Source organism: Somniosus microcephalus, chromosome 9, assembly GCF_052327205.1.
Source record: "Somniosus microcephalus isolate GS21.2 chromosome 9, FLI_Smic_1.0, whole genome shotgun sequence".
Lineage (NCBI taxonomy): Eukaryota > Metazoa > Chordata > Chondrichthyes > Squaliformes > Somniosidae > Somniosus > Somniosus microcephalus.
The window spans coordinates 188,846,695-188,874,553 of record NC_140995.1 but is presented as its reverse complement, the minus strand read 5'-3'; the positions used below and the strand labels follow the sequence as shown (position 1 = coordinate 188,874,553).

At 42.8% G+C, this 27,859-nt stretch overlaps 1 protein-coding gene across 1 annotated transcript in view; it reads right to left on the bottom strand.

The window, feature by feature from the left end:
* cep162 (centrosomal protein 162) overlaps positions 1-27,859 on the bottom strand; it is a 208,103-nt gene that overhangs the window by 159,066 nt on the left and 21,178 nt on the right. The window contains exons 3-9 of the mRNA XM_085997703.1: positions 26,108-26,246; positions 25,672-25,788; positions 23,564-23,716; positions 22,691-22,877; positions 17,750-17,826; positions 16,241-16,380; positions 3,957-3,984 (exon numbers count right to left, since the gene is read on the bottom strand). Coding sequence (XP_085853829.1) covers positions 3,957-3,984; positions 16,241-16,380; positions 17,750-17,826; positions 22,691-22,877; positions 23,564-23,716; positions 25,672-25,788; positions 26,108-26,246 — 841 coding nt within the window. The remainder of the gene's footprint in view (positions 1-3,956; positions 3,985-16,240; positions 16,381-17,749; positions 17,827-22,690; positions 22,878-23,563; positions 23,717-25,671; positions 25,789-26,107; positions 26,247-27,859) is intronic.

The window sequence follows — 27,859 nt, the reverse complement described above, 5'->3', positions numbered from 1 at the left end:
TCTTCTTCCGTGAAGACAGACACAAAGGACAGGAATTTCCCAGCGGAGGTGGGGTGGCAGTGGAAGAGCTGGTTGGCGGGTTCTGGTCCCGCTCTGTGAAAAGGATTTTCTGTAGATTGGCGTCGTTAAGCCCGCCCTGTGGGGTTCCCAGCCAATTAATAGGAAGCGGGTCTGCGGAGGTCATTTGATGACGCGTCATCGGCCTGTTTCCTTAAAAGGGACCATGGGCACATTGATTTTGACAGTTGTGCTGTCTGTGTTCTGCAGTACTGAGGTGCTGCAAACACTGACAAGCACTGCACAAAGGTGCACAGCTGCACCCAGGCTCTCGCATGAGGCTCCCTTCCCTTCCCATGGGCGGAAGAGACCTCCCCAGCACACCAATGCAGCCTGGTTACACATTGCACAGGAGGGAAAAAGCAGGGATGTCGTCAGGAGTACCTGGCTTCAGTGGTGCAAACCTTTCAATGATCTCAGTAGATCACAAAACGTTACTGCAAAGCCACACTCAACCTTATCCTGCTGTGCCACTCATCACATCCCCATCACTCTGCCTTCCCTACTCTATTCCTGCACATCCTTACTTACACCAACTTACCTTGCACCTCCACCCATCACTCTCTATCTAAATTATCACTTCCCCATCTCACTAGCCACCCCTCACACTCGCCCTCATCCTAGCCCAATCATACCAACTAACAATACACAAGGGTAGGCAGTTCGGTGTGTTATGCAATGTTCATGTAAATTTATTGTGTTGTCAAACATTGAAATCTTTATTTTCAACACTTCGCCTTATTGTACAGATCTGCGTTCACCTTTGGAAGTGTCTTTGTCAGTTGCAGTGAATGGTGAGACATAACGGTATCTCCCGCAATGGTGATGAGTGTGAAAGGAATGGCTTGGTCATTGTAGGAATGTCTTATGGTGCTGGTGTGGGGTGGTGTTAACATGGCGCATCATGTGGCAGCCAGGGTGTACAACGTCAAGTGAAGTAAATCTGGCCATGGTGATGCCATCGCTGGCCTCACGGGCAGCAATGTGCTCGGGTGCTGATGCCCTATGTCCTGTGCAGCATCAGGTGATTGCGTAGAAGGTTGTTGTTGTTGGTATATCTGGTGATGTTGGTGTTAGGAACGATCGTGGAGGGATTCAGAGGACCAAGGTGAGATATTTTTAAGGGCACCGATGTTGCTGGAATAGATGGCAGCTGGAGTTGAGATGGCAGAAGCGATCTGTCAATGGTGAGAGAGCTTGCTCCAAGGAAGTGACAGTGCATATAGATTTAACACCACACACTTACAGCCTCCAGACAGATCAAATGTGTCTTCCAAATCCTGAAATCAGCAACCTCTGACATTTGAAAGTAAACAGATATGAGTGTTCCGCTTTTATACTGCAGCTGCGAACTATGCAGCTCGCTGCTACTCCCAACATACTTACCGAACGTGATCTCCGAACGTCTTGAAACCCCTTTAAAATGTGGGACAATAGGAAAAGGCTGTCAAAATAGCAATTAACAAGCACTTAACAAGGAGTTAAGTGTCTTAAATCCACTGCTTGGTGTCGGGTCTGTTCCGAGATCCCAGACCCGACACTTTGGAAACTCACACGGAGGCGGGATCGCGGCGGGTTTACAACCTGCTGTCAATCATTGTGAATTTAACAGCTGACCCACCTCCGAACTTGCCCTCTGAGCGCCGACAAAATCACAGCCAAAGTATTTGTTTAATTTCTCTGCCATTTCCTTATTCCCCATTATAATTTCTCCTGTCTCAGCCTGTAAGGGACCCATATTTATTTTTGCTACCTAAAAGTTTTTACAGTCTGTTTTTATGTCTCTTGCTAGTTTACTCTCATTCTATTTTCCCTTTCTTTATCAATTTCTTGGTCCTCCTTTGTTGAGTTCTAAAATCCTCCCAATCCTCAGGCTTACTACTCTTTTTGGCAACATTATAAGCCTCTTCCTTTGATCTAATACTATCTTTAACTTCTCTTGTTAGCCACGGTTGGACCACTTTTCCTGTGGGGTTTTTGTGCCTTAAAAGGAATGTATATTTGTTGTAAATTATGTATTAATTCTTTAAATGCTACCCATTGCTTGTCTACCATCATACCTTTTAACGTAGTTTCCCAATCTAACTTAGCTAACTCGCCCCTCATACCTACGTAGTTTGCTTTGTTTAGATTTAAGACACTAGTTTCGGATTTAACTAAAATCACTTTCAAACTCAATATAAAATTCTATCATATTATGGTCACTCTTCCCTAAAGGCCCCTTTACTACAAGGTTATTAATTAACCCTTTCTCATTGCACAATACTAGATCTAAAATAGCCTGTTCCCTAGTTGGTTAGTCAACATACTGATCTAGAAAACTATCGTGCATACATTCCATGAATTCGTCCTCCACACTATTACTCCACACAGAGAGAGAAATGGATGCCAATCCATAGAAGGAAAGATTAGGAAGAGTGACTGAAAACGTGGTCAAAAAGATCGGTTTTTAGAAGGTCTCTAAAGGTTGAGAGAAAAGGCGAGTGGTTTCAAGAGGAAATTCCAGAGTGTAGGGCTGAGATGGCTGAAAGTACAATCAATTGTGGGACGAGGGGGGTGCACAAAAGGCCATTCAGAGTTGGTAGTGGAGGGAATGGATTGAAGAGTGGAGGAAGGTGCAAAGAAAGGGTGGGGCAAGGGCATGAAGGGATTTAATGGCAAGGACAAGAAGTTTAAAATTCAGGGACACAGTGTAGGTCAGCAAAGACAGGAGTGATGGGTAAGCGGACAGGAGACAGGCAGCTGTGTTTCAGAAAAGTTTGAGTTTGTGGAGGATAGGAGGCCAAGAAGTTGGAGTAATCGAATCTGAAAGTGACAAAGCATGGAGAAAGGTTTCAGCAGCAGAGAGACTGAAGTAGTGGGTGGAGGTGATCAATGTTACGCATGTGGAAATAGGTGGCCCTCTGATGAACAGTTTGTGGGGTTGAATAGCACACCACTGTTTTGTAATCTGGTTCAGCTAGAGCAAGTGGCTGGAGGAGATGGAATTAGTGGCTAGTGAATGGAGGCAATAGCAGGGCCTGGAAACGATAACTTTGGTCTTTCTCATGTTCTGTTGGAGGAAATTATAACATCACAATAAGATAACAATCTTAGAATCTGAGCTACAGCACTTAAAAGCAAATCAAATAAACAAACTTTCTCCACATAAACGGTTCTGACAGTGTGGAACACACTGCCTAGAAAGCCATAGATGCAAAGTCAACTTAGGTATTTGAAAGGAGATAATACCTTTACTTCCCAAGTAAGAATTTAAGGGAGAAGGAGAAACGTCAGGGAATTGGGATTTAAAACATTGCCATACAGACAAAAATGAAAAAGCAAGCTCAATGGGCTAAATATTCCTGTATCCCAGCTAGGATTCTCCTTTGATATGAGGGATGCTCAAATGACAAAGAAAGTAAGATTACCTACCTGTCGTTGCCCTATCATTCTTTGAATGAAAGCAACCACCACACACCTAAATTCCTCCCACACATGCCCTTCTGGAGTCACTGGCGTTTTATGGTAAGGGTTTTAAAAGAAGCTGTCTTCAGGAGATGCAGATCATAAAGAATTGAAATATCTTGCAGAACCTGGGCCTTTACACAGGGTGGGGAACCAGGGGCCCGTCCCAATGACACCAGGACAAAAATAACATGCAATTTCCCAGAACCAATTAAGACTGGGCATGTTCTTACAGTCTGTGAAAATAGCTATCATTCAAACTACTGTAGTAGAAATGTCCTACAAGTTAGGCAAACTTATTTTGTACATTTATAACACTTTGGCCAATGTTTGAAAATGGCTCCTTAGATCAGTAAATATATTTTTTTTAAAGACTATACAGTACTAAGAATTGAAACAATTCTCTCAGACCTAAATGATTCTTCAAACATATGAAAAGAGATAGCACTTACCTTTTGCTAGCATGCCAGGCTCTGCTTCCTAAAATAAAAGTACAGTATAGCAGATTAACTTGATTATTCCAAATTGCATTTAGTCTTTTAAAATACAATATTAATTTTGAAAACTTTAATTCTAGGCCTAGCTTTCAATAGACTCCTGATACACATTCTGGTAGTTAACTTAGAGGAACGTGGAAGATATGAAGTCATGCATGATCAAGGGAGATGTAATGATGTGTGGGTAGGGGGAGGAGGGCGAATGGTGAGGTGGAATAACTCATTTCAAAATTCAACATCACAACAAATCTTTACAATTCAAAACATTCCTTGTGTTTTTTATTTTAGGTATACATGTTATGTTTAAGAATTTTCACTTTTCTTTTCCACCATATCTTCATAGATTGAAAGATGCTTCACAGATCTAAGTTACCTCCCCAAAGCACTTAAATGAAAACTGTGGAGACTCAATAAAAAAACAGCAGCACTTGCGGATTAAAAAGTCAGACCGTTCTGCTATCTGAATCCATGACCAATCTGGAAAAGTGTCGTACTCAAAATTCAAACCACAGGGATCCAAGCTATATCTGCAATCTATATTTGACAGATGAACTCTGGCTAGTGAAGCTACATTAATACCTCTGCAATCTCTACTCCAGCACTATTGACCATTGACTTTCTATCTCCTATTCCATTATCATGGCAACACAGTAGCTAGACCTGACTTGTTTTCATATTTTAAGGTTATATATCGTTTATGCCACTGGATTCGCCTGCTTGATTTTGAGTCTGCCATCAGTGTCACTCTCTTATAGGTGGATTCCATCTCACTTATGTCGTGGGTCACAAGACTGCAGTATTTTTCTCTCACTGATTGATATTTCCAGCTCAATTGCTAGCACTCGCCTCTAATTCAGGTGGTGTAGGTTGAAGCCCCACTCCAGGACTTGAGGACAAAATCTAAGCAGACAGTTTAGTGCAGTACAGAGAGAGTGCGGTGTTGTTGGTGCTGCTGTATTTTGGATGAGGAATTAAACTGAAGCCCAATCTGACTTTGGGACTTCTTTACTCTAGCTATTTTTGGCTTCTGTGTTTTCCTAGTTTCCTATGTCCTAGAAGACAGCTTTCACTTGCCCAGATAGCTAGATAAATATATAGTGTAGCCAGGAACAAACAAAGTACACTCTTCAGTTTATTACAGGGCTGGCTTTATCATGTTATTCTTATCTTCAGAAGGGAGAATAACAACACTACACTAGATATTTATTTAGGCTTTAACAGTCAAATTATTAACAGTAAAAGAACAAGTGAACAGTAGCAGTCACACATGTAATTTTACAATAATTATCAAGCTTCGTTAACTTTTCATATAATAGCAAGTAGTAAACGGTTCACACTACTGTGGTATACTATCATACAAGTAATTTTTTTTTTTTTTTTTTTTTATAAACATAGCAGCTCTTTGCCTTTTCTTACAATCTACAGAAGTTACTTCATTTGACTATTCCTCTTTGAAGGTCAAACAGACATTGATTTGAAATAGGCTAATACATCCCTTCTAAAACTTGACTGGGACTGAACAAATTCAAAGAAGTCTGTTTTTAAAGCTGCCATACATATTTGAACAAATCCCCAAATTTGTTTTTATTTGAATTGAATAACATTGTCCCAACCACAGACAAGCCAAATGACTGTAGCAACAAGTTAGGCTGGGATATCATTTCCATGAGTGAAGCTTTTTTTAAACCCATTATGTGTGTTATATATAAGAATTATAAAGAAGCAATACCAAGCTAAATCTTAGGCAAATGCTTAATTTCTGTTACATCTATTCAGATGAACATTAAAAATCCCAATGGTACTATGTGAAGAGCAGGAAGCTCTGCTGGTGTCCTAACCAACATTCCTTCCTCAACCAACACCATCAAAAAGAGTGTCAATGGTCATTCATCTCATTTACTGTTTATGGGATTACTGTTCATCACTGTGCACAAACTGGCTGCTGTATTTGCCTAGATAACAAGTGACTGCACTTCAGAAAGTAATTCATTAGATGTAAAGCGCTCGAGGATGTCCTAAGAGCATGATAAGTGCCAAATAAATCACAGAAATCACAGAAACCCCACAGTGCAGATAGAGGCCATTTCGGCCCATCGAGCCTGCACCGACACATGTCCCACCCGATCCCCGTAACCCCTACACCAACACATATCCCACCCTATCCCCGCTTTTTTTTTTTCCCTTTTCATTCTTCCGCTCAAATGTCTGGCTGTGCACATGGCTAGAGGATGCTTCCAAGACCTAGAGCTACAGCAGTAAAATCACATCCTACCAGTTTTAACCAATCATATTTTAAAAATCCTCGAGAAGCAATGAGTTGTAGAGCTGGGTATTTCCAACTAATTCAATGACAAATAACGAAGATGCACGGTGCTTAACGTAAATTTTGACCTTAATCCCGAATGATCAGGTTTATTTTTATTTCGGTTGTTGGCTGGAACCATTTTCTTTCCAGACAGTTGCTTCACTTTGGCTAGACAGGTTGTTGTGATTTCATTTGTAACTTAGCTTGGGGAGAAGTACTTATTTATTTAGTATATACAGAATCATTTCTTCATTTTAAATATGCTAGGGACTGAGGCTCAGATAAGAGATTTACTCAATGACACAGGGATTTACTCTGTTTAGGTGTGGTTTGTGGAGCTCAGTGTAACTAAGTGGCCCATTAACATAAGAAATAAGAGCAGGAGTAGGCCATAGGGCCCCTCGAGCCTGCTCCGATAAGATCATGGCTGATCATCGACCTCAACTCCACTTTCCCGCCCGATCTCCATATCCCTTGATTCCAAAAATCTATCTACCTCAGCCTTTAATATACTCAAAGGCTCAGCATCCACAGCCCTCTGGGGCAGAGAATTCCAAAGATTCACAACCCTCCGAGTGAAGAAATTCCTCCTCACCCCTTATCCTGAGACTATGCCCTCTAGTTCTAGACACTCAAGCCAGGGGAAACCTCTCAGCATCTACCCTGTCAATCCCCTTCAGAATCTTGTATGTTTCAATGAGATCACCTCTCATTCTTCTAAACTCCAGAGAGTATAGGCCCATTCTACACAATCTCTCATCATAGATTGTGTAGAAGACACAAGGTTGATAAGACAAAAGGGTTGGACATTTGTAGTTTAAGCAACACTGCATTTTCTTAATAATCCTAATAATATGTATAGTTAGTAATTTCTCACATTCACTCCTTGTTCGGTTTCTGCTTTAAAGCTACTGTATAAACAGACGCAAACAAAAGGAGCTTGCTACCAAAAGGAGCAAAACACCCAGGATTTATATATGCCCGAATGAAGGAAACTCAAGACTGTTTTGCAAAGTGCAAAGTTGGTAAAGGGAGTGTTCCTAGGTGATTTGCATGCGATATAACACCTATTTCACACACACCCTGAGTGACTTAAATTAAATCAGACAAAGTGCCTACAAGTCAAAAGTAAACTCTTAATATTCCAATTAGAAGTAAGCTATGAAAAAGCAGAGACAAATGCGCAATTAGCCTAGTGAAGCTTGTCATTCTAGTATCCTAACTCTCAATCATAGGATCTTGAAGTAATTTTTGCTCCTTTACCAAGTTTGGCAGATTATTTCAAATATTTCTCATGCTGAGTGAGAAAGTTCTGCTATCCGTCTGAAATTTCCTTGTCAATAACTTCCATTTATGTCCCCTACTGTCATCTTACTCTGAAGTAATAATTCCACTTGGGTCATTTTTACCATTGGTATCAGTCTGGTTCTTCTCTATACTCTTTACAGTGAAATTGTGGTGTGGTGGCCAAAACTGAACACAGTAGTCAGTCGTCTGACCTGTGCCCTTTAAAGCTCCAGCATGCTTTACCTTGGCTCTAATTGGCTGGTTCTTTCGGTGTGACCTCTGGTCATCTTAGTTACATTATTGCATCACCTGCCTCCCCTAACATTATAACTGGATGTCTGAGGCCTTTGATTAAATTTGCTGGCTTCCTGATCCACAGCCAGTAAGTATTTAACCACCTGGTCTATCTGCTTTTTTTCCTTCAGCTGGTCTCCCCACAGGTTTGCCCCAAAATTTCCTCTATGGTCCTGGCCTGGCCTGTCTTGCCTACTTGGTCCTTCAATTGCCTGGCCTTCCACATATTCCCAGTCTTGGTCCTAGGCTCTCTGTATTTTTATTTGGCTGCCAGAACCGTCAGTTCCCAATCGCCATCCCTAAAAGTTTTCTTCTACTGCTTCTAGTAATAATAAAAATATTTTGTATGTGTGTACGATCAGTCAAGTAAAATTAACTTTTTGTCCCACTTTACGATCACACTCATTTTCATCATGTTTAAACTCACTTGTTCATTTTACTTCCCTCTAATTTAAGGCTGGCTTCCCTCATCCTGCTACCATCTCTCCCTCCTCAGCACTACCAAATACCCACCCCACTGTGACTCCACGGCCCAAGGTCTTTGCCCTCCCCAGAGTGACAAATCCATGTTCCCAGATGTTGCTGGAACTAGCTTCCAAGTTTACTTATTGGTGCTGTGTGCAGTCGTTAAACATATTTGGGGGTGGGGGGGAACTGAGTTACACCATCGCCAAAAATTAAAATTACACCCCCACCCAGGACTCTAACTTTTCAGAGGAGGGGGGGGGGGGGGGGGAAATTTCATCCACTTAGTGCCTCCAGTTAGCGCCAGCAGATGGGACTCTAAAGCAGTATCACTGGGGCAAGGCGAATCCAGCGCCGCACGCCAAATCCTGCCCCCCCCCCCCAATAGCGCTGCCGGTAAGTTATCGCTGGAAACGTCAATGCCTGGTGGATCGTGATGTCAGTGAAACGCTCACTGACCACCCGATCTGCTAAATTGATTATCACCACCTACCTTAATGTCTGGAGGAAACATCGACAGGGAGAGCTGGCATGAAGCACCAGGAAGCCGGTTCCAGGGACGTTATTTAAAGGGATCATAAGTAATGACTCGCAGCCGTCAGGTTAGTGCAGTTTCAGTGGTCTCTTGTCAGTTTCACATACTCCAACAGTTTCATTCAGTAATTTCAAGGTTCTTTTGTATCAGGAGTGTTGTAGCAACTAAAAAGTAGCTACATTTATTCTTCAAAGAATCAAACTGCTACACTTGGTAACATTAATGGGGACTGTACTGGCAGTCGTCCTCGCCCTCCAGGATCTATGGCAGAGGGGGCAAGAAAGACTGGAACATGTGCCCAGAGGGAAGAGGAGCTCTCAACAGGGCTCGCAACAGAAGGTCTTATCCTCAGAGTATTCAGAGAGCACTTCTCTTACCTCCAATTAAGCGAGGAGCAGAGTATTAGAAGGCTCCGCTTCACCAAGGAGGTGGACACAGAACTCTGCCACCTCTTGCAACCAGACCGCCAGCCTCAGCCGAGGGCGACCACGGCTCTCCCAGTGGCAGTCAAGCTCACCGTCGCCCTCAATGTCTTCGCCAACGGATCCTTTCAGTCTGCAACAGGGGCCATAGTTAACATCTTGCAGTTCACTGTCCATCACTGCATCCGGGATGTGACAGGCTCTGTACAGTAGGAGAAAGGACGACATTTCCTTCCCCATCACCAGAGAGAAACGGGACGAGCATGCACGTGGCTTTGCCACGATAGCGGGAATCCCCATGGTGCAGGGCGCCATTGACTGCACCCACATGGCTTTGCGGACACCGCATAACAATCCTGAGATCTTCCGTAACCGCAAAGGCTACCACTCACTTAATGTGCAGTTGGTGTGTGACCACAGACAGCGAATCCTCAATGTCAATGCCCGCTATCCTGGCAGCAGCCACGATGCCTTCATCCGGTGCCAGCACTCTTCCAGCCACCACTCTTCCAGCCACAATGTCAAGCTCTCGGCTGGCTGCTCGGAGACAAGGGCTACCCACTCTCCACTTGGCTCATGGCGCCCCTCCGCAACCCCAACACTCGTGCCCAGCACTCGTATGAGAGCCATGCTGCCACCAGGAACATCATCGAGCAGACCATTGGCCGCTAAAGCAATGGTTCCGCTGACTTGACCGTTCAGGAGGAGCCTTCCAGTACTCGGCTGAGCGGGTATCCCATTTCATGGTGGTCTGCTGCATGTTCCACAACTTGGCTATCATGAGAGCCCAGCCCTTGCCACCAGGGATTGCGGGACCACCTCAGGAGAAGGAAGAGTGAGGAAGGAGGCAGCCTCTCAATCGGCCTTCCGGAAAGGTGGTCTGTGACCACCTCATCAGACTGCGGTTCGAATAATTTAAACCCCAGATTCCCGTTGCACACCACAAACCCATCATTTCATCCCTGTCCCAGGCCATATCACAGCGCAAAGCTGAAATGAGACACATCACAAAAGAATCCAAACTGAATTAATAAATTTATCAAAAATCAATCATTAACTATTCAACCTTATGCAATCCTTTAATGCCTTTCGTTACTGTGCCTTTGCCTAGTCTAGTGCTCCTACTAAGCGTTGGCCCACTGGCTGCAGCAGAGCTGGTGGATGGCTGCTGAGTGCCCATGCGGGAGACTTCAGATGGCCTTGCAGGACGCCCTCGACCAGCTCTGGACCTGGAAGGCCCAGCTGTAAACTGCACCACCTCAGCATGGGCGGCAGCAGTCTGGGCGGGCAGCAACAACGGCAATGGCGGAGTGGCAGTGGTGGGAGCAGGAATGCGGTCATCCTCAGAGAGGACAGCAGGTTCCTGCTCCACTGGCCCACTGCCACGCCCCCAGGGCAGCACCTCAGCGTCCCTAGCAATCTGTTGGAGCACAGATTGCTGGCCTGCTGCGACACTATGAAAACCCCAGTCAACGGTCGACCCAGCCACGATGGCAGCAGTCAGAACTTGCATGGCATCAAGCTGAGACTGCACGAGAGCAGTCCGAGATTGGATGCCACCAAGCATAGACTCCATTACAGCACTAAGACGTTGCATCGCTTCCATTTGTGCTGCAATGGAAGCTGCCAGATCGCCCATCACACACGGCATCAGGTCAGGGTCACCACGGTCTCTCTGGGAGCCTACCATCCTTTGCAGACTGGAAATGATGGGCTCCATGGTGTGCGCAGAGCCTTCTGCAATGTTGGAGGCGGACTCCTCCACCTCATCATTGCCAAGAGGCTCTCGGGCACCCTTGCCATTGCACCTATCATCTCTGTGTGCATGCCCATCACCCTTCTTCTCAAGGTCTCCCCATCGAGGTCCTCATCCGAGTCCTGTACAGCATTACTCACACGCAAACACGCCCTCCAGGGAGCTGGCCCCCGAGCTACCCTTTCCCCCTGGCCTTGCAGCAGCCTACTCGTCCCCAGTGTTTCACCCTGGGCAGATCCCGCTACTATACTAGCCTCTAAAGAACACGTAGTGCCAGTATCTGAGCTGGTGTCTGCGGGTGAGAGATGCAGTGACGCGGTGTGTTCTTCCTCCTCCTCTTCTCCCACCTCGCTCTCTACGGTGCCCTCAGGGACAGGCTGCTCAGGTACTTGCTGATTATCTGAAAGCATAAAGGCACAAGAGTCGGGTTAAGGTGAGGGGAGGGGGGCAGAAACGGAGAAATGCATGCATACAGCAATACTAGCTGGAAAGTGTGAAACACTTGTGGGGTGAGGGGGTAGTGGGATGTGAGAAGAAGGAGTAAGGATGGACATACCATTGTTGTCCCCAAGGGGGGTCAACATCGCCAGTTGTTAGAAATTAGGTTAGCCAAAATATATGGGGTTATGTGACTAATACTGTGCTTAGATGCTTGTATTAGATCTTGGGACAAAAAGACCCTTCAGACTAGTTTTAGAATAACTGGATAGATGCTTAGAATTTGTTTATGTTTTTGTTTCCTACGGATGTTATAACATTCTGCACCGTGGCAGTGACCTTGTTTCCAGACTAGCTGTCTGCTTTTTGTGTGCTAGAAAGGTTGTTGACTGTATCTTTGATTTGACCAACCGAGGCCCAACGCCTATGTTTCTTCCACTATTGCTAATAACCATATTATAATGCTAAGTTAGGATTTTGACTTTGTTTAACAAAGCTGCTTTAAATTGCGTAAGTTAATTAAGTATAACGACATAGAATAGAAGATATCTTTGGGAATTTAATAATTCATTCCATGGTAGAATAGTTGCATGAACATAAATAACTGATAACAAGCAGTTACGAACATCTGAAGGCTGAGAACGGCATGTCGGACTCCAAACTAGGGAGGACAGGGACAAGGGAGATGAGAGAAATTCCGATGGGTAGGCCTTCAAAGTGTATAAACAATAAAGCAGGTATGATGATTGTGAAGACCCCTCCTGGAGGGAGGATCTTCATCTCGAAGTTGAGACAAAGAACTCGACGTGTCATTGAGCACCTTGGTTTAGGAAGAACCCTTACAAGTCAGATAGCCCTGTCCATATCCTAGTTTAGGCCCACGTTAAAAAGAGAATAAAAGACTAAGGGAGCTTTTTCACAGAGATGATGAAGGGGGGAGCTTCCAGGATTCATGTTGACCTAAGTTAACACTCTTAGAGGTTCCAGACGAGACAATGAATGGCCGTAAACCGGAGAACTGTTCACGCACGCCAGTCGTCTGTCCAATCGGGTCCGGTACCAGCTGCTTGTCACGGTTGTATGTTTTTGCTGTATAACTAGTGTGTTATATTCCATCTTAAGCTCTGATTAAACACAATATTCCCACCATATTGGTTTGCAATCGATCCTAATTATTTGAAAGACTAGAGATGCTAATATCAACAAATTGGCCATGGCACCCACTACCTGGTGCCCAATAATCTGCAGCACTCGATTCTCCAGTACAGACAGTGGTTGAGTGTCGGCTTGTCCCCGCCTGTGCGCTCCGGCTCCCTCCTGTTGAGCCACCTTGGCCTGCAAGAGAAAGGAAAGTGTGCGAGTGAGTGTGGAGCAATGTGCCTGCCATATTTGAATAGCTGTCATGTGGAAGGTGCGAGATGTGGGTGTGAGTGTTGGTAGCTAGAGATTGTTGGTGAGGTGTTTTGGGCAGTGTGTGAAGATTGTGGCTCAGATGGTGGCATGTTGCATTTATTGAAGCATTTCACTCGTCCTGACCACCCGAGTGTGATTGTTAAAAAAATTTCTGCACTTTGTGTGGGTCCTGGGGACCACAGTGCTGCCCAAGACATGCTGCGCTACCTCCCTCCACATGGTGCAGAAGACTTGTGGCGAGAGCCTCCTGCCACTTGCTGGGTAGAGCCTTGCCCTCCATCTCTCCACAGCGAAAACCAATGCCTCCAATTCTTCATTCCAGAATCTGCAGGCTCTCCCTGTGGTGTGGATTTACCATGAGCACACCTGGTTCAGTCCTCCGGCTCCTTCTCCTGCTTGCTAAGGTAGCTGCAGAGCCAGCAATACTGAGAATGAGGTGCTGCAGCATCAATTAACCTACCCTTTAAGTAGTGAAAAAAGCCTGTGGCAATCATGACTTGCGATTAGACCTGATATTGGTCCACCTTTTGAGTGTAACGCCAATGAGCTTGGGCTTTAAGACTTGAATGAGGCCTCAAATCATTTTTTTGAGCAGCGAGCACGAATTTTGCGGGCTGTCTAAAGCATTAGCGCCTAGCACTAATTCTCCAACTTTTCTACTGACACCGCCCATTCCTCGGCTATAATGAATTTCTAGCCCTCTAGAGTCTCTTCACCACATGGTTTTATTTTCAGATAAGTTGAAATGACCAGAGAGCAACATTCCTGCTAAGCTGCGCAGCCGCGCAGCAGTCTGAATGTCCCGCACAGGCCGCTCACTGGCTTTTATATTGAAGAAACCGCGCATGCGTGAAAATTTGAATGAGTCGTGCAGCCAGTTAAAGGGCCCATGCAAGGAATAAAAAATTAGAGGGAACATTGCTGGAGAGTAGCTTATACACTTAAATGTCTTTTCTAATAACCTATAATTGTATTGTTTCCCTGCTTTATCTGAAACAGAAGAATGTAGGCACATTACACCAAATAACTGGAACACGGTACCATGGATTTTGGGTTAATAAAATGTGCATCAGAAAGGAAGCATATTGTGTAACTTCACCGTCATCTAATAGCTGGTGCCTTTGCACGTTACAAAACATTTTAATTACAAGATATAAAACATAATACAAAGCCCATCCATCAGCGAATATCCAGTACAACTGAGGTCTGAATAACAGACTATATGAAAGCATAAACAGTAACTGTGAAATAAAATGTCAGTCATTAATCAACTTTATTTGGAGGATTATTTGGCTGGTTTTATTGCTTTCTTGAATGCAATTGATTATATAACACCTCAACAAAGACAGCAAATAATTAGAAGTGATAAAATACACAAAGCATCAATAAATATTATCTCTTATACAACCCAAATCCTCCTTTAACATTGGATGTCGTGAGTCAGCTTTTGCTTTAATATTGTTCTCTGCCTAAATGAGAAAGTGGCTGTCCATAGAAAAACAAGATGATACCTAAAAGATTCCCAGGAGTATTCATATTGTGCTAAATATTTTCCATTTTGTAATATACTAAATATGCTATGTACGTCACATACTCTCATTTGAGCATCACCATTCGGTTAGGTGGCGTTTTGATAAGATTTTCCCTAGCTACCTGTCATACAGCTGCACACTTCTACCACTAGATGCAGCTTCAGCAACTCCAGAAGCTGCAGATTCCAATACCTACACCTGCAGCATCACTAAATGCACAATGAGGGAAATTCACTTTGTTCTGACTTTAAAAATTCTGCCTATACCAGCATGAATATACTTGAAAGAGAAGATGACTTAACAGTAAGTACTGTCACTGGTTACTTACCAACTTCCAAGAATCCCTGGCCTTCCTGAATTTTGTTTTCTAATAACTTTCATTTATAGGGCTTCTATACATGGAACTGGCTAATGATTTTGCTTAACTTATTTTCATTGCACTGAAGAAGTTAGAGAGGGGACATGATGCTGGCCTTGAAAGGGAAGAGGGGCATGCATGATGTAAATACAAGGTGGTTATTTAACTTAGTGATTAGAGAAAGAAAGACTTGCATTTATACAGCAACTTTCACGACCATCGGACGTCTCAAAGCGCTTTACAGCCAATGAAGTACTTTTTGAAGTGTAGTCACTGTTGTCAGAAACGCGGCAGCCAATTTGTGCACAGCAAGCTCCCACAAACAGCAATGGAATAATGACCAGATAATCAGTTTCAGTGATGCTGATTGAGGGATAAATATTGGCCAGGACACCGGGGATAACTCCCCTGCTCTTCTTAGAAATAGTGCCATGGGATCTTTTACATCCACTTGAGAGAGCAGACGTGGCCTCAGTTTAACGTCTCATCCAAAAGACAACACCTCTGACAGTGCAGCACTCCCTCAGTACTGCACTGGAGTGTCAGCCTAGATTTTTGTGCTCAAGTCTCTGGAGTGGGACTTGAACCCACAACCTTCTGACTCGGAGGTGAGAGTGCTACCCACTGAGCCACAGCTGACACAAATGCACAATGAGGGAAATTCACTTTGTTCTGACATGTTTGAGAGAGAAGAAACGAATACAAAAAATACTTGTTTCCCTACAGTGCAATGTATTTTTGGAATAAATTCCCAGAAAAGCAGTTAATGGTGTGCTGATTATTTCCTTTAAAAAAAATCTACTGGTTAAATACAGGATTAAAGATTCTAACAATGAACAATGAGCAGAGAGACACAATTCTCAATGTTTCCTGTGCTACTCAGTTTATGGTCGAATCATCTGTGCAATGTAACTAGTTGGGGGTCGAATAATGTGGGTTGTAAGGTTGGATTAATGTCCTGAAACTTTACTTGATTATCTTCGGGAGTCATGGAGAAACGTCAGTGATTTAAGTTAGAAACATACAAACAGCAGGCCATTCAGCCCCTTGACCCTGTTCCGCCATTTAATTAGATCTTGGAACTTTTACTGGTTTGTAGCCTCCCTCAGGAAATCTAGTGGATTGGATCAAGGTTCACGACAGGAATTGTACACAGCATATAGTGGAAGCTGGATTAATGAGCCATAGGGTCTTTTCTTACTCCATATTTTATAAGTTCGTAGGAGGCAGTGTAGGGCATGCATATTGGCGAGGCATCAGCCCGAGGATCCCTGTCTGTTTCACAGAAGAGGAATCGTGCCATACTTAGTTATAGTCTGGCCATTGACAAATTGCATCATTCTTTTCCAAGACATTTTTTTAAACTTACGCCCAACATAAATCAACTTATATTATTATTCCTCATATCAAGAGTCAAGTTTACAAATTAATTACCTGCTCTTTGGTTTTCCTTTCATCTTCAACGTTTTCTAGAATACATTTTGTCTCGTCATTGTCATTATCTGATCCAAGTTCTTCACCTACAAACTTGTCATCAGAATCATCTTCAAAATCTTCACTGTAGTGTCTTGAAGCTGAAATCCAAAGTTTAATACAATATTAATTCTGTAGGAACCTTTCAAATTAAAAGGTATGTACAGCTGTATTGTATATACATCTGAAAACAAATTTCTAAACCAAAATTTTTTACCATTAAAGAATTTGTACAACCACAGAATAGTTCCATGGATAAAAAAGTATCCTTGAAATGTAGCCAGCTGAATATCCTAACCTGAAATCTGGAACATTTCAAAACATTTACATTTCCAATAGCCACAAAATGCTACAATCTTCTAGTTCTGGAGAAACTTCATTCCTTTTTTTGCAAAAATACTTAATGCAAGCAACTTATAAACAAGCTACAGAATTCTCTGAAAAATTAACTTACAATTGAGATTACACATTCAGCAGTTTGTACTTCAAAGTGAGCACGTACGTCACACTGAAGAATACATAAACGAGTCAGAATCTGAACATGCTGTTCAGAATGGCAAGGCATTTCATTTTCCTGCTAGGTCCTGGCCAAATCCGAGAATTTATTCGCTATGCATCATGTAGATTTAACAGACCCCTCACCCCAGTCCAAAATAGCCCTAAATCTAGATTTTGCTTTTCATGTTTCGACTGCATTCCTGGTCTAGGTGTACTGCTCTGCCTGTCCATGACAGTCCAAAGAGATATATAAAGTTCAGTACGCAACAGTAGAGCTGCCAGCAATATGAAATCAACCCTGAACTGTAAACAAGACAGATTTCCAAAGTTCTGTAAGCCCAGCACATTGCAGAACCATTTCAAGTAGCAGTTATGCAATTGTAAAAGATATATTAGTTACTGCTGAAAATTCCTGGGATTTCGACAATTTCTACATTGATTTCATAGAACCTTGCAGCCACAAAAGCAGGCCATTTGGTCCATCGCCCCTGTGCCAGCTCTCTGAAACAACTGTCCCTTTTGTTCCATTCCCTTGCTCTTTCTTGACAACTTTTATTTTTTTCTTTTAAAAAATATTTATCCACTTCCCTTTTAAAAGCCATTATGAATTCTATTCCCAATGCTGCTTCATGTCCTAACAGTTTTCTACTTTAAAAAAATCTCCTAACCTCTCCTTTTGTTCTTTTAGCGATTATCTTAAATCTATGCTTTCTGATCAGTAGAAATAGAATAAACTAAACCCTTCTAATTTTCAGATCTTGTCTCAACTTTGTTCTAGTGAAAAGAGCCTAGTCATGTTACTATTGAACAATGAAATTAGAAGTTGTGTTTTTTTATAAATGGAAGAACAAAAATAAACTGCATTGTTTCAACAAGCTATTAGCTATAACAAGAAATTTGTTTGTAGCAATTGCAAAGGAGTCACATGTGGCGCATGTGCCTTATTCTTGCCTAAGCTTTTAATAACATTACCTGTGACGCTTTGAGGTCTTGACTCATCCTCCTCCTTTGTCTCCTTACCCTCGAACGCTTCTAGCCTGTCTTCATTTCTAGAAATAAAATCAAACGGTAAAATACTATTCCTGCATATGTCTATCCTTATTAAAATGAATACGCTCAAATGGATTTTTGCAAGAAACTGATTTCATACAAACACAGAAGATAGGAGCAGGAGTAGGCCATTCGGCCCCTCGAGCCTGCTCCGCCATTCAATGAGATCATGGCTGATCATCCAAATTCAGTACCCTGTCCCTGCCTTCTCCCCATATCCCTTGATCCCTTTAGTCTTAAGAATTATATCTAACTCCCTCTTGAATATATTTAATGAATTGGCCTCAACTGCCTTCTGTGGTAGAGAATGCCACAGGTTCACCACTCTCGGTGAAGAAATTCCTCCTCATCTCTGTCCTAAATGGCTTACTCCTTATCCTTAGACTGTGACCCTTGCTTCTGGACTCCCCGGCCATCGGGAGCATCCTTCAGGGATCTAGTCTGTCCAGTCCTGTTAGAATTTTATAAGTTTCAATGAGATCCCCTCTCATTCTTCTAAACTCCAGCAAATATAAGCCCAATCGACCCAATCTCTCCTCATACGTCATTCCTGCCATCCCAGGTATCAGTCTGGTGAATCTTCGCTGCACTCCCTCCATGGCAAGAACATCCTTCCTCAGATAAGGCGACCAAAACTGCACACAATACTCAAGATGTGGTCTCACCAAGGCCCTGTACAACTGCAGCAAGGCATCTTTGTTCCTGTACTCGAACCCTCTCGCTACGAAGGTCAACATACCATTTGCCTTCTTAACCGCCTGCTGCACCTGCATGCTTACCTTCAGCGACTGGTGCACAAGGACACCCAGGTCTCGTTGCACTTCCCCTTCTCCCAATCTATTGCCGTTCAGATAATAATCTGCTTTCCTGTTTTTGCCACCAAAGTGGACAACCTCGCATTTATCCACATTATACTGCATCTGCCCAATCACCCAACCTGTCCAAATCATACTGGAGTTTCTCGGCATCCTCCTCACAGCACACACGCCCACCCAGCTTTGTGTCGTCTGCAAACTTGGAGATATTACATCTAGTTCCCTTGTCTAGATCATTAATGTATATTGTGAATAGTTGGGGTCCTATCACCGATCCCTGCGGTACCCCACTAGTCACTGCCTGCCACTCGGAAAAAGACCCGTTTATTCCAACTCTTTGCTTCCTGTCTGCCAACCAGTTCTCTATCCAAGTCGGTACCTTGCCCCCAATCCCTTGTGCCTTAACTTTACACGCTAATCTCTTATGCGGGACCTTATCGAAAGCCTTCTGAAAGTCCAAATACACCACATCCACTGGTTCTTCCTTATCTATTTTACTAGTTACATCCTCAAAAAATTCCAGTAGATTGGTCAAGCACGATTTACCTTTTGTAAATCCATGTTGACTTTGTCCTGATCCTGTCACTGTTTTCCAAGGGCTCTGCTATTACATCTTTTATAATGGACTCTCGCATTTTCCCCTCTACCGATGTCAGGCTTACCGGTCTATGGCCTAGAAATTGAGTGCCCTTAGCGCCGATTTTGCGGCGCTAGAGGGCCTAGCGCTGCAATTGGCGCCGGCGCCGAAATTGCCTGGGGCCCTTCCGCCGCGGTAGACCGGTAGCGCTGCGCCGGCACCGATGACGTCATCGGTGTGCGCAGCGTCCCGGTTGCCATGCCGACGGGCCCCAGCGCCGAAATTCAGTTGCGGCCGCCTCGCCCGTGGCAGCCGCAACTAAGACTCTGGCAACAGAGTCTTACAAGTCTTTGCGCCGGCGCATTAAAGGCCCCGCGGCGGCCGGCCGCTTTCCCGCCGGCCGCCTGGCCGCAGCTCCCTCCCCGGACTTCCCCCCCCCCCCCCCGGAACATAAGCAAGCCCGGCACTTGTCCGAGGTGCCGGGCTCATTTTTAAAAAGATTTTCGCGGGCCGCGGCCGGGTGCAGGCAGCTCCTCCTTAAGGGAAGGAGGAGGCCTGCACTTCCCGAGCCTGCCGCACCGCATCGGGTGCCGCAGCGCCGGAATTGCGGCGCGAAACGGCAGTTAGCGCCGATTTACCACCGCAAAGACCCTTCAGTAGCGCCGGCAGCCGTTTGGGCGCGGCCCTGCTGAATTTTTGGCGCGCGCAGGGGGACTTAGCGCCGGCACTAACTTCCGGCGCTAAAGCCCTGGCTAAGCCAAAACTCAATTTCTAGGCCAGTAATTCCCCGTTTTCTCTCTACCACATTAGCTACCCTCCAATCCATGGGAACTGTTTCTAGGGCCACTTCCTTAAGTACCCTAGGATGTAGATTATCAGGCCCTGGGGATTTATCGGCCTTCAATCCCGTCAATTTCCCTAACAGCATTTTCCTACCAATACTGATTTCCTTCAGTTCCTCCCTCTCATTAGACCCTATGTTCCCCGACATCTCTGGGAGGTTATTTGTGTCCTGCTTTGTGAAGACAGAACCAAAGTATGTATTTAATTGGTTTGCCATTTCTTTGTTCCCCATTATAAATTCCCCTGATTCTGACTACAAGGGACCTATGCTTGACTTCACCAATCTTTTTCTCTTCACATATCTATAGAAGCTTTTACAGTCAGTTTTTATGTTCTCTGCAAGATTACTCTCATACTCTATTTTCCCCTTCTTAATTAATCCCTTTGTCCTCCTTTGTTGAATCCTAAACTGCTCCCAATCCTCAGGTTTGCTGCTTTTTCTGGCCAATTTATATGTGCTCTCCTTGGATCTTATGCTATCCCTAATTTCCCTCGTTAGCCACGGTTGATTTACCTTTTTTGTTTTATTTTTATGCCAAACAGGGATGAACAAATTCTGTAGTTCATCCATGCGATCTTTAAATGTTTGCCATTGCCTATCCACCGTCAACCCTTTGAGTAACATTCCCCAATTAATCCTACCCAACTCGCGCCTCATACCATCGTAGTTTCCTTTATTTAAATTCAGGACCCTAGTCTCGGAGTCAAATACTTCACTCTCCATCTTAATGAAGAATTCTATCATATTATGATCGCTACGCCTTAAGGGGCCTCGCACAACACGATTGTTAATTATTCCTTTCTCATTACATAATACCCAGTCTAAGATGGCCTGATCTCTAGTTGGTTCCTCGACATATTGGTCCAGGAAACCATCCCGTATACACTCCAGGAATTCCTCCTCCGCAGTATTGTTCCTAATTTGGTTAGCCCAATCTATATGTAGATTAAAGTCACCCAAGATAACTGCTGTGCCCTTATTGCACGCGTCTCTAATTTTTAATGCCATCCCCAACCTCCGTATTACTGTTATACAGCTCCCACTAACGTTTTCTGTCCCTTGGTATTTCTCAGCTCTACCCATACAGATTCTACATCCTCAGAGCTAATATCCTTCCTTACAATTGTGATAATCTCCTCTTTAACCAGCAATGCTACCCCACCTCCTTTTCCTTTTTGCCTGTTTTTCCTGAATATTGAATACCCCTGGATGTTGAGTTCCCAGCCCTGGTCACCCTGGAGCCATGTTTCCGTAATCCCAATCATATCATATCCATTTACATCTATTTGCACAGCTAATTCATCCACCTTATTACGAATGCTCCTCACATTAAGACACAAAGCCTTCAGGCTTGTTTTTTTTAACACTCTTAGACCTTTTAGAATTATTATTTACTGTGGCCAAGTTTGATTTAAACCCTTGATTACTCAGACTGCCACTTTTGCTTTTCTCCTTCCTGTCTTTTGCTTCTATCCTTGTTTCCCTTTCCTCTGTCTCTCTGCACAGGTTCCCAACCCCCTGCTATTTTAGTTTAAACCCTCCCGCACATCACTAGCAAACACTCCCCGTAGGACATCGGTCCCAGTCCTGCCCAGGTGCAAACCGTCCGTTTTGTACTGGTCCCACCTCTCCCAGAACCGGTTCCAATGTCCCAGGAATTTGACTCCCTCCCCCTTGCACCATTCCTCTAGCCACGTATTCGTCTGAAATATCCTTCTATTTCTACTCTGACTAGCACGTGGCACTGGTAGCAATCCTGAGATTACTACCTTTGAGGTCCTATTTTTTAATTTATCTCCTAACTCCCTATATTCAGCTTTTAGGACCTCATTCCGGTTTGTACCTATAGTGTTGGTACCTGTATGCACCACGACAACTGGCTGTTCACCCTCCCCTTCCAAAATGCTCTGTAGCCGCTCCGAGACATCCTTGACCCTTGCACCAGGGAGGCAACATACCATCCTGGAGTCTCGTTTGCAGCCGCAGAAACGCCTATCTATTCCTCTTACAATAGAATCCCCTATCACTATAGCTCTCCCACTCTTTTTCCTCCTGTCCTGTGCAGCAGAACCACCCACGGTGCCAGAAAGTTGGCTGCTGCACAACTGAATCCTTAAAACTGAAAAGAGGTTAGTATTAAGTGACTTAAAAGTCATTTTACAATTCTGAACAGGGAGCCTCTCCCACCCCAGCAGCACATTTCACAAATTTGTCTCACTCTGCCGCCATTATTGAACCATAATGGTTGGGGAGTTGTGGCCAGTACATGCTTGAATCATTGAAATGTGCTGCCACCAGGCGAGGTGGCCTCTGAATTTCGCTCATAAATTATGCTTATAACATTCTGCAGCTGGATTTACAGAATTACCACTTAATATTAGTCTTCTAGAAAAAAGATTGGACCAATAACTATATATGCAATAACAAGGGAAAGCACTTTTAAACAGTAATGTTACTGCAAAATCTGGTACATGTCACATCGTCATGCATGTCCTCTAAATATATGGGAGAAATTTGTACTCCAGTTTTTCCCCCTTTTAAAAAAGTGATAAGTCACTTGTCAGAGAACACTCCAAATACTAAATTTCATGAGAATTTTTGCAATTCTCCCTAAAGAATTATCTTACTGATTCAAAGCAGTCAGAAGTGTTGAATCTGTTGATTCAAGTTCTTTGTTTAGCCTGGAATAGTCAATAGTAGAGGAGGCTCCCTTTTCGAGGTTAGCAAAGAATTGTTCTTTCTCCTCTTCTTCTTCGAGTGTATCCAGTCCAACTCCTGGAGTATTTTGCCCAGGACCTGATGTCATGACAGAGTCTAAGAATGAATAAAACCACATCTGTTAGCTTTGAAGAGTACTTTATAATGTGGATCCTACTGAACCTTTATTCAACTTGCAATTCAGACAGTAGGATGCAAACTAATTTGTTATGTATCACAATTAGTTCAGCAAAAGACAAACTATAATATTTCTTCAGTCTATTGTCACTTTTTCATCACTATAGAGCAGTCATCACTTTGTAGCATTACAAAAATGGCAGCAGGACATGCAGTCAGGTCTGTGTTGGGGAGGAATACATATATAGTGCACATATTATACATATAAAACCGTTTTCCTCTTCAACACACTTGTACTAGATCAATTCAGTTACAACACTTTAATTTACTTTTTTATTTTAAATCTTGTTTCAGCAAATTCAATGTTCTCTATACATGAAAAGAATATTTTCCATTTGAAATTGCCAAATCTAGGCATTTAAAACAGTAATTCACACACTTTTTAAACTGAAAGTAACCCTACTCTCACCATTAGAGGTAATGTTTTTCTCTTTCATCTAATGTAGGTATATTAGGTTTCTATTTATTTAAATGATGCAACTAATTAAATACATTTCATTAAAAGGCAAAAGTTTTGAGAGCCATTCTATGACTGCATAATGAATCAATACTTTTTCTTTTTCCAATTTCAATTCTTTTTACAAAATTCACAAAATATTTGATACCATTTGGTTCCAAACTATCTCTGCTGATAGACACAGACGTCCTCTCGCCGTCCTGAACCAGAATCTTATCCTCTTGTTGCTCTTCTTCAACCTCTGCAATGGACCGTGAGAACCTCTGGGATTTGCGAAAGCTCCTATTGGTTCCCAGCAAGTCTGTCATTTTACCAAGTAAGGTGAAAAGAAAGTAGGTTTAGTATTAAATTGGCATATTTCTTCAGTATATGAACATTGCAGACATTACCTATGTAGTACAGTAACATTTCTGGAGAGGCTAGAAGCTGTGGAGGAGCAAAGTGATTTTGGTGTCCATGTATACAAATCACGAAAAGCTAGTGCACAGATAGAAAAGGTGATCAAAAAGGCTAACGGAATGTTAGCCTTTACCTCAAGGGGGTTGGAATACAAAGGTGAGGAAGTGATGCTTCTGTTGTACAGAGCCTTCGTAAGACTCCATCTATAGTACTACATTCAGTTTACAGTACCTCAGGAAAGATAGATCGGTGTTGATGGGGCTACAGTGCAGATTCACCAGAATGATATTGGGACCTAGAGGGATAAATTACGAGGACAGGTTACATTACCTTGACGTGTATTCCCTTGAGTTTAGAAGGTTGAGGAGTGATCTAATTGAGGTTTGTTCTACCTTTGCTCCATATCCCTTGATGCCGAACTAAAATCTATTGATGTCAGTTTCAAAAATGTCAATTGACCTAGCATCCACAGCCTATTGGGGAGGAGTTCCAGATTTCTACTACCCTTTGTGCGGAATAGTACCTCCTGCTATTGCCTAGCTCTAATTTTAGAACAATGCTCCCTTGTTCTAAATTTCTCTCACCAGAGGAAATAGTTTCTCTGCATCTACCCTATCAAATAATCATTTTAAACATCAATTAATAAAAAAGAAAAAAAAAATCAAAAAGAGAAAAAAACCTGAAAAATAAAAAGGGTGGTGTTAAATAAAAGGACTAAATGTTGAACTCTTATCCCCCTTTAAAGAATTCCTGCAAAGACAGATTTAATTGCACATAACTGAAGTAGCAAGATACAGGTTTACACCACAAATTTTCCACAGATTGAATCATTGATCTACACTATTCCAACAGGGACTGATATTAAGAAACTAGGTGGTTCTGTACAGGAAGGTGTTAAGACATCCTGGAGAGATGCATGTTGGACATCTTGGGGAGTTAAAAGTTTAACAGTCGAATATCTTTGTTAAACAAGATGACATTGAAGTATCGTAAAAGAAATGCATTGTCAGGGTTTTCCAATATAAACAGGATAACATTGAAGTGTTGGGAGGAGAAAGCATGACTTGTTTTATGATGTGTAAAGTGCTTGTGTAAGGAAATAAGTGTGGGATAAAACAGGGGTAGCGAGTCCCTTTGCTAAAGATAACAGTAGGTAAAGGAAGTCTCGTTAAGGGAAATGGTTCTGAGGTAAGCAATTGCAAACTGTTTGCATAGATAGTCTGTTTCCAGAGGATTTGGGAAATAGATACATCAATGACATTTTCCTTTGATGTAGTCTAAATATGGTAAGAAACATGGTTTTCAACAGTTTGTCAGAGTGTACTCGAAAGATACAGAAACTGGTAAAGTCACTCTCTGTATACAATTAAAGGCCGATCACCTTTCTGTGCATCAATAAAGTCTGTTCCTTATACTCCACTACGAAGTCTTGTGCTGACTCGAAACGTGTTGTGAACCAGAAGAGAAAGAAGCAAAGGATTTAAAAAAAATATAAAGTGGGCAAGTCTACCCAGACTACTCTCACACAAGCTACTGGAGCCACTTGAAGAGCAACAGTGTGAGGACCTGACAGTAAGTTACTTGGCTTCCTACTCATCAAAAAATTAAAGTCATTTAAATGAACTTTATTGTCCCTTAGTAATTCATTGGCTGTGAAGCACTTTGGGACATCCTGAGGCTGTGAAAGGTGCTATATAAATGCAAAGTCTATCTTTCTTTCTCAATAAACCTTTGTGTCTATATATTGCAACAAGCTTCTGTTCCTGGACAAGTATTGTTAAGTCACTGTGGTGAGAACTTGGAGCTTAGTGCTCACCTACTTTACAGTGCACTCTGATTATTATGTAAAACAAATACCCTCCTGGGAACCTGGACCATCACTCTCTTCATCGATTTCTTTCTTTGTTGTTTCAATGCCAGCATCAACTACTGCTGGCTGTCTTTTCAGTTTGGAAAACCTCCTCAGCGGGGGTTCTTGGATGAAGAAGGTAAGAAACGTGCCAAGAAGTGAAAATACCACAAAAGAAAGGCAGACAAAAGTAAGTTAGTTAAAAGATAAGCAATAGGAAAACAGAAAGACAACATTTTTTGACAGTTTCAGTTTAAATTTATGTGCCATGAAATAGAAAATTTAAAAGAAAAAAGTAGAACACATACAGATTGATGCATTCTAGATAATTAGAGTAAAGCATTTAAAGGCTTCCACGTCGTGATGATTTGCTACCCTCCTGTGGCCAACCTTCATGGAACAGACGCCATACTGTGGGTGTACAAGGACAAAGCAGCTACTTACGTCCTTCATCAGAGTCATCATCATTAATCCACCATGGTTTTGCATCTTTGTTGATTTCCTTCTTCTTATGCTGCCCCAATGAACTCAGAACACTGGATTTTGGTGAATTTCCCAAATCAACAGATTCATCTGAAACAGACTGCAATACATGCACAAAGTAATCAGAACAAAAAACAGTGTGGGGTCAGAGGAGGCAAGGGTTGGCCTGAAAAATTAGTTATGTTTCACACTCAAAAAGGTAGAATAATGCTACACATTATACAGACAATTTTACAGACTGAGATGGTACTTTTCGCTCTAAGGTGGCAATAATGTTTTGATATGCCATTATCTACTTTTAACAAACACAAAGATTGATCAATGTTTGGTAAAAATCCAATAATGCTTTTATATAAAAGTTAAAACCATTGAGGGCATATCAATATTTCCAAACACGGAAGGAGACTTCTGGAATTTCCCCCAATACCAACTTTTGGAAGAAATTCAACATTTGTTAGAAGAAAGCTACTTGAAACGTGTTTAAAATCTGAACCAATTTAAAAGAAAATTTAATTATTATTTGTAGCAAGACAAAAAATGCTGCAGGATAAATTGCAGCCCCTTCTACTTCAAGTAATTACTGGTAAACGGTAGTCGGGGGACAAAACTAGGAGAATCTATATCCATACAGCTGGAGTTTTACAATATTTGAACACCTAATGTACTAAACAGAGTTAACGCAAGAGAATTTTCAATTGTAGCCGGCAGCAAAATAACAGCCCGGATTTTGGGTTGAGAATAACAGTGAGGCCATCAATGCTCACCGTTATGATGAAATAAACCAGACAGCAACTTCCGGAGTACGCACACACAGTTAAACGCGCAAATCGGAAGCTGCGGTCCGAGTTAGCCTGCTTCTCCACAGGCTGCGCTATAACAGTACCTTGCCGATAGACTCGGCATTAAAATCCATGTAAGGGCATGAAGTTGCAGTACTTACCCACGAATTACCCACAAAACGCAGCAGAAAAAGTTAGAACTGGTGCATTCAGGAGCAAGTGAATTTTTAACGGCATGATAAGTGATAATTATTGCCAAACAACCTCTCTGGCTCTGAAAATTTAATTTTACAAGTGTGAAGTCTCATTCCTTCAGCATTTAATTAGCGTTGGAGATTTAAACATCTCTCTCTCTTAATCCCATCTTTCTTTCCCAATCTTTATTTTTCTTCCTGTACATAATTTAAATCTAATTTATACTTCCTGATTTAGACTCTGCGTGTCTCAGTGAGGATTCTTCAATCTGATTGGTTGAAGAGCCTCGTTGTTTCTTTTCCTGCTCAGACGCCACAGATCCCCTGTAGAGGGCGCTGGGCTGGATCAGATGCTCGATGACAGCAAATCTACGCGCAAAAGCTCGTGAAAACGCTGGCAGATGTCAGCGCACGAACGACAAGCACCGTTCCTTCGCCAATGACTGCAAAATCCGAGCCAAACTACTTTGACACTTGAAATCAGGTGATTCAATTATGAAAGCCTGTCATCCAACAACGTATCATGACACCGACCAAACCTCGACCAAAACATTTGCATGTGCCATCATGCGAACCACTGGTTTGAATTACTGCCTTGTAACTCATTGCAAGCCAACCCATTATTTATTTTAGTCACAAATGCTCCCTATGTTATGTACTTGCTGCAGTCTTTGTAACATCATTTTAATGCAAGCAGGCCCACATCAGCGTTAGTAAGTTACATCAGAGGTCAGCGTTTA